Source organism: Ostrinia nubilalis, chromosome 23 (assembly GCF_963855985.1).
Source record: "Ostrinia nubilalis chromosome 23, ilOstNubi1.1, whole genome shotgun sequence".
Taxonomy (NCBI): domain Eukaryota; kingdom Metazoa; phylum Arthropoda; class Insecta; order Lepidoptera; family Crambidae; genus Ostrinia; species Ostrinia nubilalis.
This window is the reverse complement of record NC_087110.1, coordinates 42,237-60,471: the sequence shown is the minus strand read 5'-3', so window position 1 is coordinate 60,471 and position 18,235 is coordinate 42,237. Positions and strand designations below refer to the sequence as shown.

The 18,235-nt window shown below is 38.4% G+C and overlaps 1 protein-coding gene and 1 long non-coding RNA gene across 5 annotated transcripts in view; one reads left to right on the top strand and one right to left on the bottom strand.

The window, feature by feature from the left end:
* The window catches only part of LOC135083440 (uncharacterized), a 262,840-nt gene that overhangs the window by 240,744 nt on the left and 3,861 nt on the right, over positions 1-18,235 (top strand). The window lies entirely within an intron of this gene.
* Positions 1,004-12,953, bottom strand: LOC135083254 (nematocyst expressed protein 4-like). Of its 4 annotated transcripts, none has more exons than XM_063977991.1 (6): positions 12,796-12,953; positions 11,566-11,692; positions 10,013-10,069; positions 7,569-7,778; positions 5,277-5,315; positions 1,004-2,658 (listed from the first exon to the last, which is right to left on the bottom strand). In XM_063977991.1, exons 2-6 carry the CDS (start codon positions 11,672-11,674, stop codon positions 2,585-2,587), a joined length of 489 nt encoding a protein of 162 aa, XP_063834061.1. In that variant the 5' UTR covers positions 11,675-11,692; positions 12,796-12,953; the 3' UTR covers positions 1,004-2,584. The 4 variants fall into 4 exon arrangements, with proteins under 4 accessions (XP_063834061.1, XP_063834059.1, XP_063834062.1 ...); XM_063977989.1 differs by lacking the exon at positions 12,796-12,953 and adding an exon at positions 12,600-12,785; XM_063977992.1 differs by lacking the exon at positions 12,796-12,953 and adding an exon at positions 11,907-12,374.

Below are 18,235 nucleotides of genomic sequence, written 5' to 3'. Positions count from 1 at the left end.
CACGAACCCGAATCGTCCACGTTATCACATTCTCTTAACACTTACTCCGCTACAAGTAACAACATATAAATGCTGAATAAAAAAGCCCGAAACATTTTTAGTTTTTACATTCTGTTTATATCGATTCATACACAATAATGTCAGTATTCATACGCAATAGTACGGAATCATGTCGGGCTTTGAATCCTAGTGAATATTATGTATATTTTATTTATTTAGACTATGCGCAAACCATTGATCAGTATGGGCATGTATGGAAGTGCGCACATTACGCCGATTCAAATTGACCGATTCTTCATACAATGTAAAATCGGGCACAACTATCGATGGTCTGCGCCTAGTCTTACTCATTTATTTACTGAACTGTCAACTAGCAATATAAAACTCATAAGAACACCAACAACAAGTATACATTGAAGAGCTATTTTTATATTATTTTGCTATGATTAAGTAGTAGAGCGCCAGCGACACAGACTGACTGTAGCGAGCGGCGCTTGAGTGGATACTGTGTCGCTAACTATTGAGGATCATTATTCTATTTTGACACCAGAGTATTAACATTTTTACTATTATTTCACTACAACAGAAAAAATGAATTGCTTAATAATTTTTTACAAAGATTTATTTTTGTATACTTACATTTAAGAATTATAAAATATTATTAAAAATGAGCTTTGGGAAGTATAATAAGCTCAGTTCGTGGGTCTGATTCTCAGATATTTATAATGTTAGTTTTAAATGGAGACACTAATTAGAAAGTAATTTAAAAAACTGAACTTGAAACTACCTACAAGCCTTTTCTCATAAGCACCGAAACAACTAAATGTAAGTAGAAAGGGCAGCAAATGCTGTAAAACTATAACATCATAATTTCAAGTATAATAAGAACGCCATAAGAGTTAAATCTTAACCGAATTATAGATCCATTTTGTTGAATTATTAATTTTAAAAAATAACCATAAAGGATAATTTTTTGAGCCGATAAACAAAAAAAATAGTCACATTTTGTCTTCACTACATTTACGTCTTTATTGTCAGTCCTAAATACGTTTAAACGTGTACGTTTCGACTAGACCACAGACGGCCCGAGGTGCATCATATCATACTGCGAGCCTGTGAGACTCCGCCTCGATCAAAACTGGACCACTAATATTACAAACATGTTCACAATCTGCAAAAAGCGTTTTTTATATTCCTAACTAATCAAATACATTTTTGAAAATCTTAAATTAAATGTTCATTCAAGATTATACCGCGATACGAAAAAGGCACGTTTCATTATTTCAGGCGAAAGAAAGAAGCGACTCATTAAATCGGACTCCGAGGTTGGAACCGCCAAACAATACAAAAGAAACTAGTATTTTTTGTCTTACGATAACTTTTGAAATTTTGACTTTGCTAATAACGATATGTACGTACAAGTATGTTAAATTGACCAGTTCTTAACTTAATATTTAACGCGTTTTCGAGTTGCAACAGTTTTGATCTAGTTGTATTTTACTGAACTACACAAATACCAAAAGTAAGTCTACCAAAATAACGTAGAAAAATAAAATTGTGACCCTGTACTTAAGAAATTCGGAACAAAGCTTTTTATCAAATAAACTCAACGTTATGATTAAAAGATTATCATTTCTAAGAGTAGGCGCACACCGTTGATTTTTCGTCGGCCGATAGTTTAGTCGGGCAGTTGATCAGTATGGGCGTATGGGAGTGCGCACACTACGCCGATTCGATTTGGCCGATTCTTCATACAATTTAAAATCGGGCACAACTATCGGCCAACTAAAAAGCAACGGTGTGCGCCTACTATTACACTTACTCGCTAAGCTCAATGCTATTACATAAAATACAGTCCAAAAGGTAACTTGAAATCCCTGAGCAATAGAGTGCGCAGAATAGTTACCTTTACAGTTATTTATATTTGTATTAGTTCAATCATCACTTGAACATTTTTCCTCATTTAAACGCCTGCATTAAATAGAAAGTAAAAATTTTAAAACATACATTTTCCTTTTAACAGTTTCGGTTTCCATTACTTATTACTTAAAATATGAAAAATAAATCTCAAATTTTACATAAGCTTACATAAATCACATTTAGAATACATCAAGTATAATATAGCACATGTCGATTCAACCGCCGTTTGTTTAAGTCCATCACAACTGACCGGGAATGACGCTATGCCGCTTTCGTTACGTGTCGACCATATAACGTGACGATTTTGTAACAAATATCGATTCCATTACTTATATGGAATGATGGTTTTATACATTTAACTGTCAAGTTGATCATATTGATGGAATGATCTGTATATTCACAGCACCAATGTAAAAAATATTTGAAAACAAATTGCGGATCATTAACGCCTCACGACGACAGCTTTCAAGCGTCAAAACGACGATCAAGAAGAAACATCAAAAAGACGATTACGGACTGCCAAGGCCCTAAGGCCTCAAATTGACAGCTACGAGGCCCCATTTTGACAGCAGTGACGCACTAAAATGGCAGTTATGATGTATCAAAAAGACAGGCATGCGGCGACTAGTGGGTATCCGGCGACATCCCTTGAGTTAATGGGAAGCTAGTAGCCCGGGTTGTAGGGCGTGGCGTGCTTGAACTCCGCGCCCGTCGCCTGCTCGTAAGATGGCGGCAGCGCTGCAAACAGACAACAGATCGTTTTAGCTATAGCTAAACTATAAGTCCAACGCTTAACTCAGTGCCTGAGGTATCGAAGCGGTAAATGGGGGGGTGACATTGACATATTATGACGGGACCATACAAATCTGAAGTCTCGCTGACTTTTTACGTTACAAAAACACCTCAAGCTCTGACTGAGTAAGCGCTAGAAATCCAACTGAGGAGATTTATTTATTTATTTAATAACAATCTTAGCTCTAACATTACAGGTTACCCCAATGCGATAGAGTAGATTAATTAGTACTTATTTAACAATTAAAATTGCCGCTATGGCTATAACATAAAATAAATAATGTAACTTTTGTGAATTCAGTCAAAGAACAGCTGAATATGTCAACGGTTGTAGCTACTACATTAAGTGTACGCAACGTTCTGGTAATTGGCTGGTAATTCGAGATAAAGTTAAGTGATGCACTAGATAATACTGAAAAAAGAATTTCAATGAAATCGATGTAGGTCGGGCTCAGTCTCTTGCTCAATGTCGCGCAAGAATCTTAACGTCACAAATCTAATCAAACTTGGAAGACGATTCATTGCCAACTATTTGTCGAGTGACCTTGGATGATTCAGGATTTTTTACTAATCTATTCTGTGCATAGAAAAGATTTGAGGTCATTTCACCGATTTAAACCGTGATTACCATTTATGGATAATAAAAAGGCACTCTACGACTAAATCTGAAGGTGTTTCATGTTTCTGTTAATTTTAAACCTGCTTCAGTTAGCCGCCATTAAGTTATAGGATTTACTATAATAAAATGGCGAGACAGACATAACTAATCCAAACAGCCATTCCATTACGCGTGATGTAGTAACGTACGAGTAACTAAGCCTAATACAAACACAGCAATAGCCATCCGCCACCAAATTAGTACAGTGCAAACACGCGCGCCGCGGCGGAAGTCACACAACAAACATGCAAAACTAACACACAAGCACAGTTACAACTTATGATAATTTCATGCAAAGATATAAAATCATACAAAATTCAAACAGTTATGATAAAAATGAAACTAATGACACCACATCAAACCAACAATAAAATTATGCTCTATCACAAAAATTGTTAAAAAATAAATTTGTTTTAATACATATCTGACTCGCATAAGTAAATAGAAATTATAGGAAATGTTGCTCATCGCCACTTTCGGAATACCTTCACAGTGTGCGTGGGCGATAGTCGCAAAGCAAACAATAATTATAGTTCGACAGAATAGATTCGCTTATTAACTAATGCGATATCTTAATTAAGGCTCGTAACAGCGATAGCGAAAGGTCAGAGGTTAGTGATTTTAAGAACGCATGTTGTTGCACTACTGAGTTTTATACGTCATATTAATAATTTATTCTTTAAATCAAATTATAATTTTTTAAATCAAATTATAGCTTTTGTTATATTTGACTAATTCCTTCTAACAATATCTATTTGCAGTTTGTTTGCAAGCTGTTTCCATGAAGGTAAAATTTCGTAAATATTGGTTTGTTGTTTATTAATACCATCCACTCAAGGAAAATAGCGGTACCTATCTAATTTAGAGAATACGTCACGATGTTTAGGTTACTGCTTGCGTATGTGGAATACAGGCAGCAAGTGCTTCCGTGTTTCAGTGGTGGTGAACGAGCGAGAGGTCCAGGATTCGAAACTGTATCTGTCAGCAGTATTCAAATATCAGTATGATAGTAGTAACTTAATGCCAATTGCCAACACAGTATCAGAGGGAACACCCCAGGTTTTTAGTGGGTTCGAGCCACATATAAGCTACCGTCTCCTGGCGGTATGGATAGGCCATTTCCTTGGGTAACTATAAAAAAATATATTTTAACAAAACACGGTATGAGCTTTTCATAACTGGTAAGAATCACCTACCCGAGTACAATAATAAATACCTACTCATATGAATCGCGTTGATAACGAATCAATTACTTGAGTGATAACGAAAGTGAAAGTAATATGAACGTACAAAGGACGAGATGCTATAAACTAGCTGTATACGCCATGACGTGCCATGACCATGACATTATGTTGATTTAAGTGGTTTATAATTTCGATGTTGATGCTACAAAAAAGCTTAGGATATTTGAGGATGTCCAGTATCCTCTTTTAAACTGGACAGGTTTTTACATACCATGAGTATGTAATTAATATTAATTCAATACTTTGCTCATTTTTACCCTGAGAACGAGCAGCTGGTTCACACGAGAACAGATCAAAACAAAAGTAATAATAAAAAAGCGTAAAAAAAACAAGTAGCGGATTTTAAGTACGAGGATAACAGCATTAATTAAATTATGCTACCTGTATTACAGTATGCTGAATGTTTTCCTAATAAAGAAAATAAATAAATGAGGTGCGATCGAAGAATGCGTGAGTGATAAAGCCGAGTTGAAAGAATTACTATTACTTCACTACTATCGCAAAGCTTGTAGATAATGGTGCATTTTAATAACTTAATACCATATCAAATAGATAATTATAGCGCTCCGGTCGGTGAATAATGAGGATGAGTCAACGTCAAAAACCAAACCACAAATGGATGCAAATACACATAATTGTTATGTAAGTTAGTGCGTCAATACCTTGCGTGTTCCATCCAGGCGGGGCCATCCCAAAGAAAACTATACACAAAATTAGTGCATTAGTTATGTCAGTGTATCGGACATTTTACCCTTAACCTCAACACCCTTAGGGCTGATTTTTCAATGTCGGATAACTTTTAACTGAAGAATAAGTTTGAAACATTGACAGTTTTAGAGAAATATGTCAAAATTACAAGGTTATACTTCAGTTAAAAGATATCTGACGATTGAAAAATCAGCCCTTAACCAATAAACAGTAAGCTATGCCCACATAATCCTATTCATTCATCTAGAATCGTTCCTGCTCATCTTTTTGTGTAAATAAAACTTCTTGCTGATTATACATTATCTTTAAACAAACGAACGTTACGTTTGTGGGCTTATTCCCGTTGTCCCCCACCATTTGTCCCCGGCAGACATTGGGAAAAAAAGTTTGTCCAACGATCATTTTTTCCAGATGTCCATCAGTGGGGGAAATACACGAGCAGGTGGATCCTAGCTTAGGAACAAAAAGAGCTACGCATTGGTATCGAGATAAAATATTTATATTTTAAACATTAATAATAAAAATAAAGCAGCAAATAAATACAAATTAAGTTGGTAGATTACGCACAGTTAACGCGTGCATCGCGCTAACGGGTTTTTAATATGTAGTAATGAATCGGTTCCTACGTTAAATATCATAAATCAATTAAAAGGTTTATTAACCTATATTACAAATATATAAACACTGCGATCTTAAGCAGTAGCAATATATAACATTCCAAATTGAAAAAAAAGTGCTTAAATTAGATAATGTGTCTCTATCAACACAAAATAAATACACCGATCAATGGCTGCATAAACAAAGCGGGAAGCCACCGCGTCACGACAGTAAAGTAAACAACAGTTATTCTCCACCGGTAACGCGAATTGATACAATGCCTATTTCTTGATATCAACAGACTTGCTAGTTGCTACTGTTAGTATCGCTAATAATAGTCACACAGTTGGCATTAAAGTTACTTAGTTTATTTTACGATTTTGCAACGTTTAAATGAGACCTCACAGGAATTAGCGCTTATTGTTCACTCTGTATTTTTGCAAAGTTATTTCAATGTTATTTGTAGGATAATATTAATAACTTTTATAAATAAAATATTCCAAAACTGTAATTGTTGACTTGCCACAATAATCTAATCGGTCCGCAGATGCTGATATTATTCATTATGCCACAGCATGAGCACCTTAAACAATAACGAATAAGTGGCATACAAATAAGCATAATAAACAGATATATTATTTTCTGCGAACATCCTATTCAAACCAAATTTAACAGGATACGCGCTCTTAAACTATTATAGTTGGTCACCTTGATGTCTGCTTCATAATCAAAGATTTGCCCATGTACGTTTTATTTGTGTACCTTGCCTTGTCTTGTCCATCCCTTTTTAACATCATAGCTACATTTTTGTTCATTCTTTAAATATTTAAATAGCTACTGTAACACGATAGTGACGTTATATGATATTAAAACAAACATTAGGTACCTACGCGGTTTTTAAAAAAATATGATAACTTTTATCGTTATCAATGAAGCAGAGCGTGACACACAGCTATGCAAAGCGTTTGGCTTAGTAATACATCAAATATTTGTGTAAATGTTAAATTTAAATTGCCATTATCGCTGCTTCCATCAATTTAATCTTGATATTTGCGTGTACAGAGAGAGATTTTATCAGAGTAAATGATTCACTCGAGTCGGAGCTTATAGTTCAACAAAAAGACGGTCTAAGGAAAACTATTTTAGTATAACATTCATGCCCTCACCAAAATGTTTAAATAATAATATTTAATAATAATTAACATATTTAATCATATTTGCGTTGGACGAGCTACGATCAACTTTAATTGGGGTTTTTATTCCATACTAGCTTTCCGCCCGCGGCTTCGCCCGCGTGGAATTTTGTCTGTCACAGAAAAACAATATCGCGCGCGTATTTGCTCACTACGTTTAGACCTACCCTGGACTACGACAAACATTTTAAAACCAAAATCAGCTCAATCGGCCCAGCCGATCTCGAGTTTTAATCAGACTAACGAACATCAATTCATTTTTATTTATACAGATTAGGGTTTGTGACTGTACCATTACGTTAGTATGATCCACACCAATAAAAGTTATTAATCGTAATTTGTAACAAATCAATTTGACGATAACTGTATTAGTGTAGTAGTACCTACTCCCTAAAAGTAAACATTAAATAAAGATGCACGTACATACGTCACGTCATAGTACTACAAAATACATACCGTTAGCATCGGGCGCGCTCGGCGCGACATGCGGCTGCGGCTGCGGGTGAGGGTAGGGCATGGCGGTGGGGTACGGCGCGCCGGCGCCGGGCGTCGGCATACCCACCGGCGCCGCCGGGTACGGCGCCACCGGATACGGGGCCTGCGCCGCCGGATACGGGGCTTGCGCCGCCGGGTACGGCGCTTGCGCCACCGGGTACGTCGTCACTACTGCGGAAAATAACACAATCACAATCGGCCCGAGGCAATGGGCAGGGCACATAGTAAGCAGAACTGACGGCCGATGGGGCAGCAAGGTTCTGGAGTGGAGGCCGCGTACCGGAAAACGCAGCGTGGAACGTCCACCCACAAGGTGAACCGACGACATAAAGGTAGCAGGAAAGCGCTGGACGCAGGCCGCTACCAACCGGGCAACATGGAAAGCATTGGGGGAGGCCTATGTTCAGCAGTGGACGTCCTATGGCTGAGATGATGATGATGATGAATCGGCCCGAGTCGGTGTATCTCCGAAGGGATGCGTGATGCCACAACAAGGGCTTCCGCGGAAGACCAGCTTCTTGACATGCGCTTACTTACAGGAATGTCAAGATAAATGCTGAGCGGTCTATTGGCGCAGTGGTCCACTATTTTTTCTTTCTTTTTGTGTTGTGTTGTTATTGTTTATAAATTATACCTACTTACTGTGTTCAATAAAGTCTATTCTATTCTACATCAGCGGTGTTACTCCGAAAAACGTTATCCAAGTTTCGAATGTGGCGATCTCTCTCACGCAAAGCGAAATGCCAGCATGAGCGACGATGCCAGATAGACCCGAAACTACGTGAACAGCGTTTCAGAGTAGCCCTGCAGCTCGGATTTCTTGAGTGAGAGCGTGTTCCCACTTTATGTGGCAGAGCATTTTATATCAAGCTAGTCACACTTGTCAAAGACCGATTTTGTATCTATGTCAACTAGAAATGGCGGGTGTTGTGCGGCGGTCACCCAGAACAAAAATTGCTAGAGTAAAAATGGCACCAACCAGCTTCGACCTGGCTGAAAACCGCCGTGTGTGTACAGAGAGCCCTTGATGTCAGTTCAAAAGGACGTATGCCAAATCCAAATTTAAAAAATATACAGTTTTTTGTGTCTCCTGAAAACCTACTGGTATATCATAGGTACATTCTTTTGAACTGACAGCGATGTAGCGCCGACACCTGATTAAGATCCGGGTCTGACACCCTTCAAGTGAGAACAAGCTCTCACTCATCCACCAGCTTGGATCGCGAAAAGTGAAGCGCCATGTTCAGCAGTTTTGTTTATAAAATTAGTGTTTATTTCAATTCCACTTCCACTTTGCCAAACATTACTTTCTTTAATTTGACTCACCGTGACCTACTTGTCTCGAATCAAGAACTCCGATATCGTTAGTCGGGGCTTCCCCGCTATATAAGTGGGAGCTTGAATTTACACATGACATCATCAAGCACGTAGATACAGGCGCGACGCGTGTATGCGATAAGAGAGCCAACACATGATATTTCCCGTGATGAATCAAATATTTATCACAAAATTTATTTTTAACTTGAAATATTTATCTCCATCACCACTATCCTCCTCAGTACTAACCGATACCAGCTTATTTTTATTTTACTAATGCGATTCTTTGCACAGTAAAATCATAATTACGAAAAGTATTCTACATGAAAGCCATAATCTCTTCGTATTCCAAAGCAAATAATAATTATATACATATTGCACAATGATCTTTTATCTTGCTTGGATATTTCCATCTTGACGTGAGATTAGTATCGATATTCGAGCTCTACTAGGAAAATGAATCGCTTATCTTACTTCCTTATGCGATTAAGAATCTATATTTAAAATATATTTTTGAAAATTGGTCTATAATTAAAAACATATTACACTGAACTACTTCTAAGTCCGATCAATAAGTTGATTATTTAAAACGTAGGTAGTAATTTTCTATTATTAATAAAAGCCTCATTTTGTTTCTCCTCTGTAGTATGAGTTTATTGCACAAGTGAATACGATACATTGTCGTACAGTCAAATTAGTATTCGACACAACGTCCGAGTAGTCAAAGAAAGTGCTGGGAGAATTTAAGGCCAAGGGAAAGCTGCTCGATGAGTTTCTCAGAGTAAATAATTTTGTCGAATGAACAAAATACACCTCTTAAAATATCTGCATTTATCTGACCCAAACTTTAATACACTTATTGTAGAAATGTAGAGCAATAGGATATAGGACCTTATCAAAACCTAGCATTAGTAGCAGAATAGTTTACGTGTTCTACACTAATAATTATAAAGAAAAAAATTTTTTTTGAATAGGCTCTGAAACTACTGGGCCGATTTGAAAACTTCTTTCACTATTCACCTACATTATTTCTGATGAACATAGGCGGTACGAAGTTCGCCGGTCAGCCAGTATGTAGTGAAACTTACCAGTGGAATACTGCTGTTGCGGGTATGGCGCGGGCACGGTGCCGGGCGGCGCGGGCGCTGAAACAATATTACAGGGTGATACATTTAGCAACATGCATAATATCGTTTAAAGGACGTAGCACACTTATCAACCCGGAAAGGGATCGCAACCGTATCAACTCGAGGCGGTCAGTATTCTTTGTATGACACTCCATACTGCAACGCACACTTAGGCCCAGAACAGACGGTGAAACGCAACTGCAACGAAACTGCAACTGGTAGTTACTTTTGACTTGCATCTAAGTTTCTGCCATAGCGTCCGTTGAGAGACCACACATGACGCGACCAGTTTGAAACTTTCAGTTTCATTCAACAGAATGATCAAAAAGTTGCAGTTTCGTTGCAGTTGCGATTCACCGTCTGCTCTGGGCCTTATCCGCACCGTAATGTAAACGACTCGCCTCGCGGTTGACAGCGCGCGAAAGGCGATGACAGCTCGCGAAAAGCGACACGGTGTTGATCCCTTTCAGAGTTGATAAATCTGCTATGACATTTAATCGTGAAAATATATTAGACAATCACAGTTAGGTATTATTAATTAAGACAGACGTGACTCAGTTCGCATTACGTGCCTGCCGACGCGAAAGGTCCAAATCTAAACAAGTTTTCGAACTTATCAACTTTACATTACGGGACTATTCCCACCTCTAACAGTATAGTCGTATGGTTCCGGCAGAGTAGAGTAAGACCACCCCCACTCTTCTAGATGCCGTAAAAGGAGAATAAGGAGTATATGCTAACATCCTTCTCAAATCTCAACCTATTTGGCCAGTGTTGACTGCAGGCGAAAGCCTTTTCTGCTTAACTAAAGAGGATTGCGCTTCTGCAGTGAAAACTACTACTTGACAGTGTGTGAAAGTGAGTTTCTACCGCCCCACTTCTTTTCAGCACGAGCAGAGCAAGTTATATGGGGAGGTATATGTGTAAATGGCTGGCTCCTGATGGCATAAAAGTTCTCGCGTGGCGGCCACGGGGCGGAAGACGTAGCGTAGGCAGGCCCCCACTAGGTGGACCTACGATCTGATGACGGTCGCTGGAAGAACCTGGATGTGGGCAGCGCAGGACCGATCGTTATGGAAATCCTTGGGGGAAGCCTTTGTCCAGCAGTGGGCGTCATTTGGCTGAAATGAACGAACGAGCGATACTAATAAAGAATAAGGCTGAGTTGCACCACCTAACGTTAACCATAACTACTTGTAGATCGTTTCAGACACGAAGGCGCGCCCTATTCTACTTGGTCTCGGTCGCGCGGGGTGCGGGGAGTTTGACCCGAGCAATCCGAGCGGCATTATTGTAGTGTGCGTGTGCACTCACGGATGATTTCGCGTGTACCGATAACACTGAAACATTAGCGGAAGAATGGTGGGGCGCGTCTTCGTGGATGAAACGATCTAGGTATATGAACATAATCGGTGTTGACTCTCAACTCCTTAGAGTTTGACAGATTTTTGACGTTTGTTATAGTAAAAGTAAGATGGTGCAACCCAGCCTTAGAATAGGTAGTGTGTACTCACGCGTGATGACCTGCCCGCGGGACCTGTCGCGCGAGCAGCAGCGGCACAGCATGAGCAGCAGCACCACCACGATGCTCAGCACGAACACGGCCGTGATCACCGCCTCCATGATGCCCACGGGCCAGTGCTGCAAGCGACAATCAGAGTAAATACAAATGAGGAGGTCATCTTCATAGAAACGCACGGGCGCGGTTTGTATGTGAGCGCGCCAACACGTATGCGGCGCGCACGCACACGCTGACAAAATTTAACAGGGATTAGCGAGTTCGGTTCGCAGAAAATTATTATTTTCTTTGGCTACCGCCATGATTGCTTAATTAAATTAATTTTATACTACCTACCAATTTTATTTTTTACTTCAAGTAACGGAAAACAACTTCACGTATTGTCAGTCAGGAACACCACAGCACGACACAAATAAGTTGCAAAGAAACAAGAAATTAATTGATATTTTAATGGCACAAACCACAAGCCACAGACACATGCACTACAGTACTGAAAGTTATTTAGAAATTAATGATAACATTAATTTTATCAGATTAAAGATAATTCAATTGTCTGTAGCACAACCTAATGCGTAATATTCTACCAAACTATTAACAAAAACATTGTAAGATATTTGGATGTTTATAGATTCACTAAGTAACATTAGCAACAGATATTATTATGACTTTGTGTGTTGCTGATCATTACATCTCATGCTTGTTCTCTTGAGTTTGAAAGGCTAAAATCTTCTCAGTAAGATAGGTATGATTTATAAAATAATTTCACAAAAAAATACCAACCTACAAGGCTACATGAATTTAATGTCATTTGATAAATTAAAACATTTAATAGAATCTTCAGATAAGTTTGTTAAAGTAATAAACAATCTGAAATTTTAGCATCTTACTAAAATTACACAAGCTTATTAGTTATCACTTAAAGTAAGTTCTCCATACAATTGTTTATTTACAACACATACTCACTGCCAAATATATGAATCAAGGACCTTGCACTGAACCGTGGCAAGTAATCCAGGGTTATGTACAAACCTGTATTTCGGTGTAATCGGTAGACGTATCAAACGAACTTTGAAAATCTTGAGTCATCTTATATTTAAAACTACTAAAATAAAATTAACATGCTTAATCACATGAATCGCGACCAATAAGCATTGTGAACTGCGTTCTTTAAAAAACTAAATACTGCAACGATAAACTAAAATGAATCATCATCAGGAAAACCCACCAGGAAAACACAACGACAGCAAGCGCGCCGCTCAACAACACATAACAAAAACTTGACCTGATCAAACGAGAAATAATACGCCCGGAATTAATATTAGGTAAGGAAATTAATGAATATTACGAATACGTTTTTATCACGACAAAGAAAAGACAAGATCACATTTGACACTAATGACAACTTACACATGACATTGACATTGGTTTTTTATTTGGTTCGATTCTACATTTCTACCCATAACTAATATACTATAGACCAGGCGTAGTTGTAAAGTAAACGTGCTCGGTACGTACACGATAGGAAAGGAACATGGCCGTTATAATAGCGACGTTTTACCTGAAAATAAAACGTTTATTAAACATACTTACCTTATTCGAAGCCTTTATAATGAGAGTAGTGTCTGTCTTTTCCTGTTTGAGTACTAGTTTTGACGTATAATCTGCCCACGTGACTTCCGCTCCGGTCCCCCACCGCCTAAGCACGCCTCAATTAGCGACACTAGCGCCACCAACGGTAGCTCGAAACTAGGTTTCGATATTCTCGCCATTGTGTTTTATGACACCAGGTAGATTTAAAAAGTAGGCTTCGAATAAGGTAAGTATGTTTAATAAACGTTTTATTTTCAGGTAAAACGTCGCTATTAAACAGTACTGTACCGTTATTCGAAGCCTTTATAATGAGAGACGTGTCTATTATCTCCTGGTGGCGCTGTGTAATCGCCAATGTGATCAATTGAAGAATAAGACATTGATCAGTGAGAAATGTTATGAATTAGTTAGAACTTTAGCTTATCTGTCTACTGAGTGGTAATGTACTGTGTGTAGGTACATTATAATATTTTACAGAACGCAACCTGCATCTGCATCTCCGTAAATTCACGTCTAATGCATCGTTTATTAACAACTATGTAATAATGAACTATCGGTTACTTTACGTCATGTAAAAGGCGCAAAAGCTACGTCCACCCTCACTCACAGTATCAGACCGTTGGATGAATTTAATAAGCTTCGGTAGGAGTGAATAATTATTAGGTATGGATAAGAATATTCACTGGTACAGTTAAGGTCGCTTGCCGATAGCGGGCGTTTGATGATCTCCAACATTTCCCACATTTAGGTATCAGCTCAGATTTTAATATTTATAAACCTTTACAGGACCGTAGCCTAGGTGGACGGTGTAATGAATAGGTGACAATAGCTAACCGGCTATGTATAGGTACGATACTTTTGTATTGCCTGAGTATTCCGCGTTATCGCTGTTCGCTAGGGATAGCGAAGTTTGAGTCGGAATTGATAAAATTTATAATAATACAGACTTTCCTAGTACAAACTTAGTAAACTTTGCGGTTTACAAACGTCGGTGCTGTGGTAAGACTGTGCGACCATTATCTTTAGGGCTAACAGTGATAACTTGTCAGCTAGATCAGCTTATTGACGGTTAGTCAACCAGCTTAATTCAGAGCAATCTTAATATGTAATTATGTATTATTGTAATTACAATTATGATAATAATGTTATAGGGCTGAACAAGAGTTTGTTTGCATCAACCCAAAAACTATCTTTGTGTTGGAGTCCTTTAACCACGAATTCTATGTATAAAATCATAATAACATCATTCTACCACCAATAGTAGCGGAGCATCAATAAGAATGTTGCGAAAGCGAGAAAAGTTATGCAAACGAAGTCGCAAGCACAGCTAGAATTAAATGATAGTTTCGTAGCCGATCTAAACCTTATCAGGTTTCATCAAGGCCCTTAGGGTGGGCATCGGATTTAATTTCGAATGATTTATTTTCATCACCCTGAATGCCGTTGGACGATCGCTCATTTGCACGATGTAATAATATTTATGTAAAAATATTTATGTAATGATGTTTGTGTAACACTAAGTTTTATATCATCGCCAATGTCACTCATGATTCATTGAAGTGTACATACCTAAGTTGCCGGTAGGTAGGTAAGTACTAATTTTTGTGACAATAGTCAGCAGAGACAAATTACTTTATTGACCTAGCGAGTCGGGTAGGTATTAGAATATTTCACGAGGCTGTTGTAAACAAGTTAACTCGTAAACAGTTGTGTGTGCCACAACATTTTGCTTGTGACTACCTTCGTTACAGTATAATAATTGATGGATTTAAATCACATCAAATACGAATTTTGTAAATTGTACTATGTAGGTAGGCGAAGGACTTTCGGCCCCAAGCAAAGAGCTTAAGAGTGCGGCACATTATCCAAAATTAATTCCAACCATGTTTATGTACTTCTGTGTGACCCTAAGGTCACAGTGATAATTGGAAAAATCAGAGTTAAATTACTTTCTTGGACTGAAGGTTTTGATTTATTCCCTTTAACTCCTCGTAAAAGTCGTTCATATTCATACGACAATTTTTATTGAACCACAGAGGTGCACAAAAGGTCGAATTAACAATATGACATGGTGTCATATGACATTAATAATAAATTATATTTATTTACTTAAATTAAGTAGACAAGACGTAGTCATTGACACTATAATAGGGCACACGGAAAGTTCAGTTAAGAGACTGAAGACTTGTGTGACTTTTGGTATGCAATCTTTTCTCCAACGAATGTAATGGCTTGTATAAATGAGAAAATAACAAATTGTAGTATGTAAACCTACGCGGTTTAATATATATTTAGTAAGTACGGTTTACTAAAGTCACTGTTTTCGTTGTACAGTGAAATTCAATTGCGAAATGCGTTACCATGCAGCGTGCCCAATTTGTTTTAAGCTCAGATAAGCTTTATACTTTTGGTTATTGTGGATCATAAGTATTTGGTATTGGGTGCCATGAGCGCCTCAAGTTGGCGGTTAAAATGCTCTTTGCCTCACGCAAATCATGAATTGTAGTGTTATAACATGAGAAGAGCCAATGCTTTAGGATTTGTAACGTTACGTGACTTGATCTGTATGTTTTTGGTAACCGAGACTCGGTTAGGCCATTTTGTATTTATGGAGTTCACCTTTTACTGTTACTAGTTTGTAAGACTGTTATTATTTTGTTTATTTATTTTATACAGGTAAGGACCGACTTCATTGTGTTTATTATCCAGACTTGTGTGCTTTTATTACAAAAGGGGCATGGGTTATATCTGACCCCGAAGCAAGGATGGGTCTTGAGTTACCCCAGAATGAAGTCGTCCAATAGGTAAGGGCGCGAATGTCGCGACTCTTTCTGTGCGAATCAATTGCCGTCAGAACATTTGCATGAGTCTGTCGGTGTACTATAGGTATGTATAGCAGACAAATACTTATTTTAGTATTCAGTACTTTGTGGTACCCGCCAAGCGTCTATGAATGTATACCTTATTTAAAAGACTATCAGGTCAATAGTTGTAACTTTACTATGCAGAGGCTGCATAAAGGCTTAAGTTTATTTAATTTCTCCAGGCGTTAACTGTTCGGTACCAAAAATTCAGGGCGCATAGCTGCGGCCCCGATTAATTAACATCCTTCAAGATTCTGAAGGTTTAGGGCGATGCCCTTGTATCATCTCGGCAGTAATGAAATAAGCCAAACTGACACGAATCGAGTAATTTTTGCGTAATCTCATGATCTCTGTCTCCACCTTTTACCCATGGCAGGTCTTAAATAGCTTACTTTTGTCATAAAATAAAGCATTTTAATTAGGGTTCCATAACCCTTGAAAATTATGAGGATTTGGGGCGATGCCCTTATGTCCTCCCGGCAACATTACTTTAATTTTGCCGTGTTAAATAGAATTTCAGACCCTTTTATAGTTATGCGGATTTAGGGCGAAGCCCTCATGTCTACTCGGCAACTTTACTTATTTTCGTTTGCCGTGGAATAAGGCGTTTGGGTTCTATAACTCTTGAAAAATTATGAGGATTTAGGACGATGCCCTCATGTCTTTGAACCGCAAATACAAACGAGCGAGGTTGCTTGGCTCAAAATGTAATGATTTGAGTCCGATTCTCCTTGGGTAATCTCCTATCCCAGAGGGATGAGGGATAACATGAGAGTTTAGAGCGATGCCCTAAGATCTCTCGACGTAAATAAAATGAGCGAGGTTGCTCGGCTCGAAATGTAGTGATTTGAGTCCGGTTATCTTTGGGTAATCTCCTATCCCATTGGGATGAGGGATAACATGAGGGTTTAGAGCGATGCCCTAAGACCTCTCGACGTAAATAAAAATGAGCGAGGTTGCTCGGCTTGAAATGTAATGATTTGAGTCCGGTTCTCTTTGGGTAATCTCCTATCCCAGTGGGATGAGGGATAACATGAGAGTTTAGAGCGATGCCCTAAAACCTCTCGATGTAAATAAAAATGAGCGAGGTTGCTCGGCTCGAAATGTAATGATTTGAGTCCGATTCTCTTTGGGTAATCTCCTATCCCAGTGGGATGAGGGATAACAAGAGGGTTTGGACCAATGCCTTACTAAGACCTCTCGACGTAAATAAAAATGAGCGGCGTTGCCTGGCTCAATATGAGACTCCTTGAGTGTTTGAGTTTTCTCCTATCCCGGTGGGATGAGGGAGAAAATGTTCTGGCTCCTGGTTTTTCCCTGTTTGCTCCAAGAGAACTTACCCTCGCTACAGGATTATGCTGCTGCATTTTGGTTACACTGCCATCTAGCTTGCCGAGTAGCCAGTTTGAGTTTTCCACTGTAGGTATTTAGCATAAGGCGAAATCTCAGATCGATCTGCGGAGCAGAGTTGCGATCGTATTGCTGCCGAAAAATTTTCCAGACGCCGCTAGCATCAAATAAACTGCGTATCAGGCTGAATAGACGATGTTCATCCTTCACCGTTTATTACACAGACTCACTGTTTATCTACACAGTAACAGCATAGCGTTTTCCTGAAATCATAGTTTAAGAAAACCACAAAGGTATTATTATACCTACGTACCGTATCCTAATAGGACAAACTGCACACTTCACTCTTGGGTTATAAGCCATGCGTTAGACTTCCATAATGGCGGTAGAATAGGTACGTCGGTACGCTACCCTACCTAGTGGAAGTTTTCATACTTTCCCCGGATGCATATTGATAAAGGTAGTTTACCGTTTATTTATTTTGTTGATTTATAAATCAACACAATCCGTCCGATGGAATTCGTATGTCTGAAATGGTATTGGTAAGTTGGTACTTACAGCTTATTGTAGCAAGCAATCACATCTTGCGACTATCACATTACACCACACCATCCTTTGATTTGACCTCTACGCCAACTCTTGCTCCTCTTCTGCACGTGGACATAATATTTCCTCTTTCCTTTTGAAAATAAAGACATCTAACGGAAAACCCTTAGGAACAAACACAGCTAAAAAGGAGTGTTATACCGTTAGGAATGAACATTGCTAAAAAGGAATATTAGTTTTAAAACACATCTAACGAAAACCGTTAGGCACAAACATTGCTAAAAAGGAATGTTAGTTTTAAAACACATCTAACGG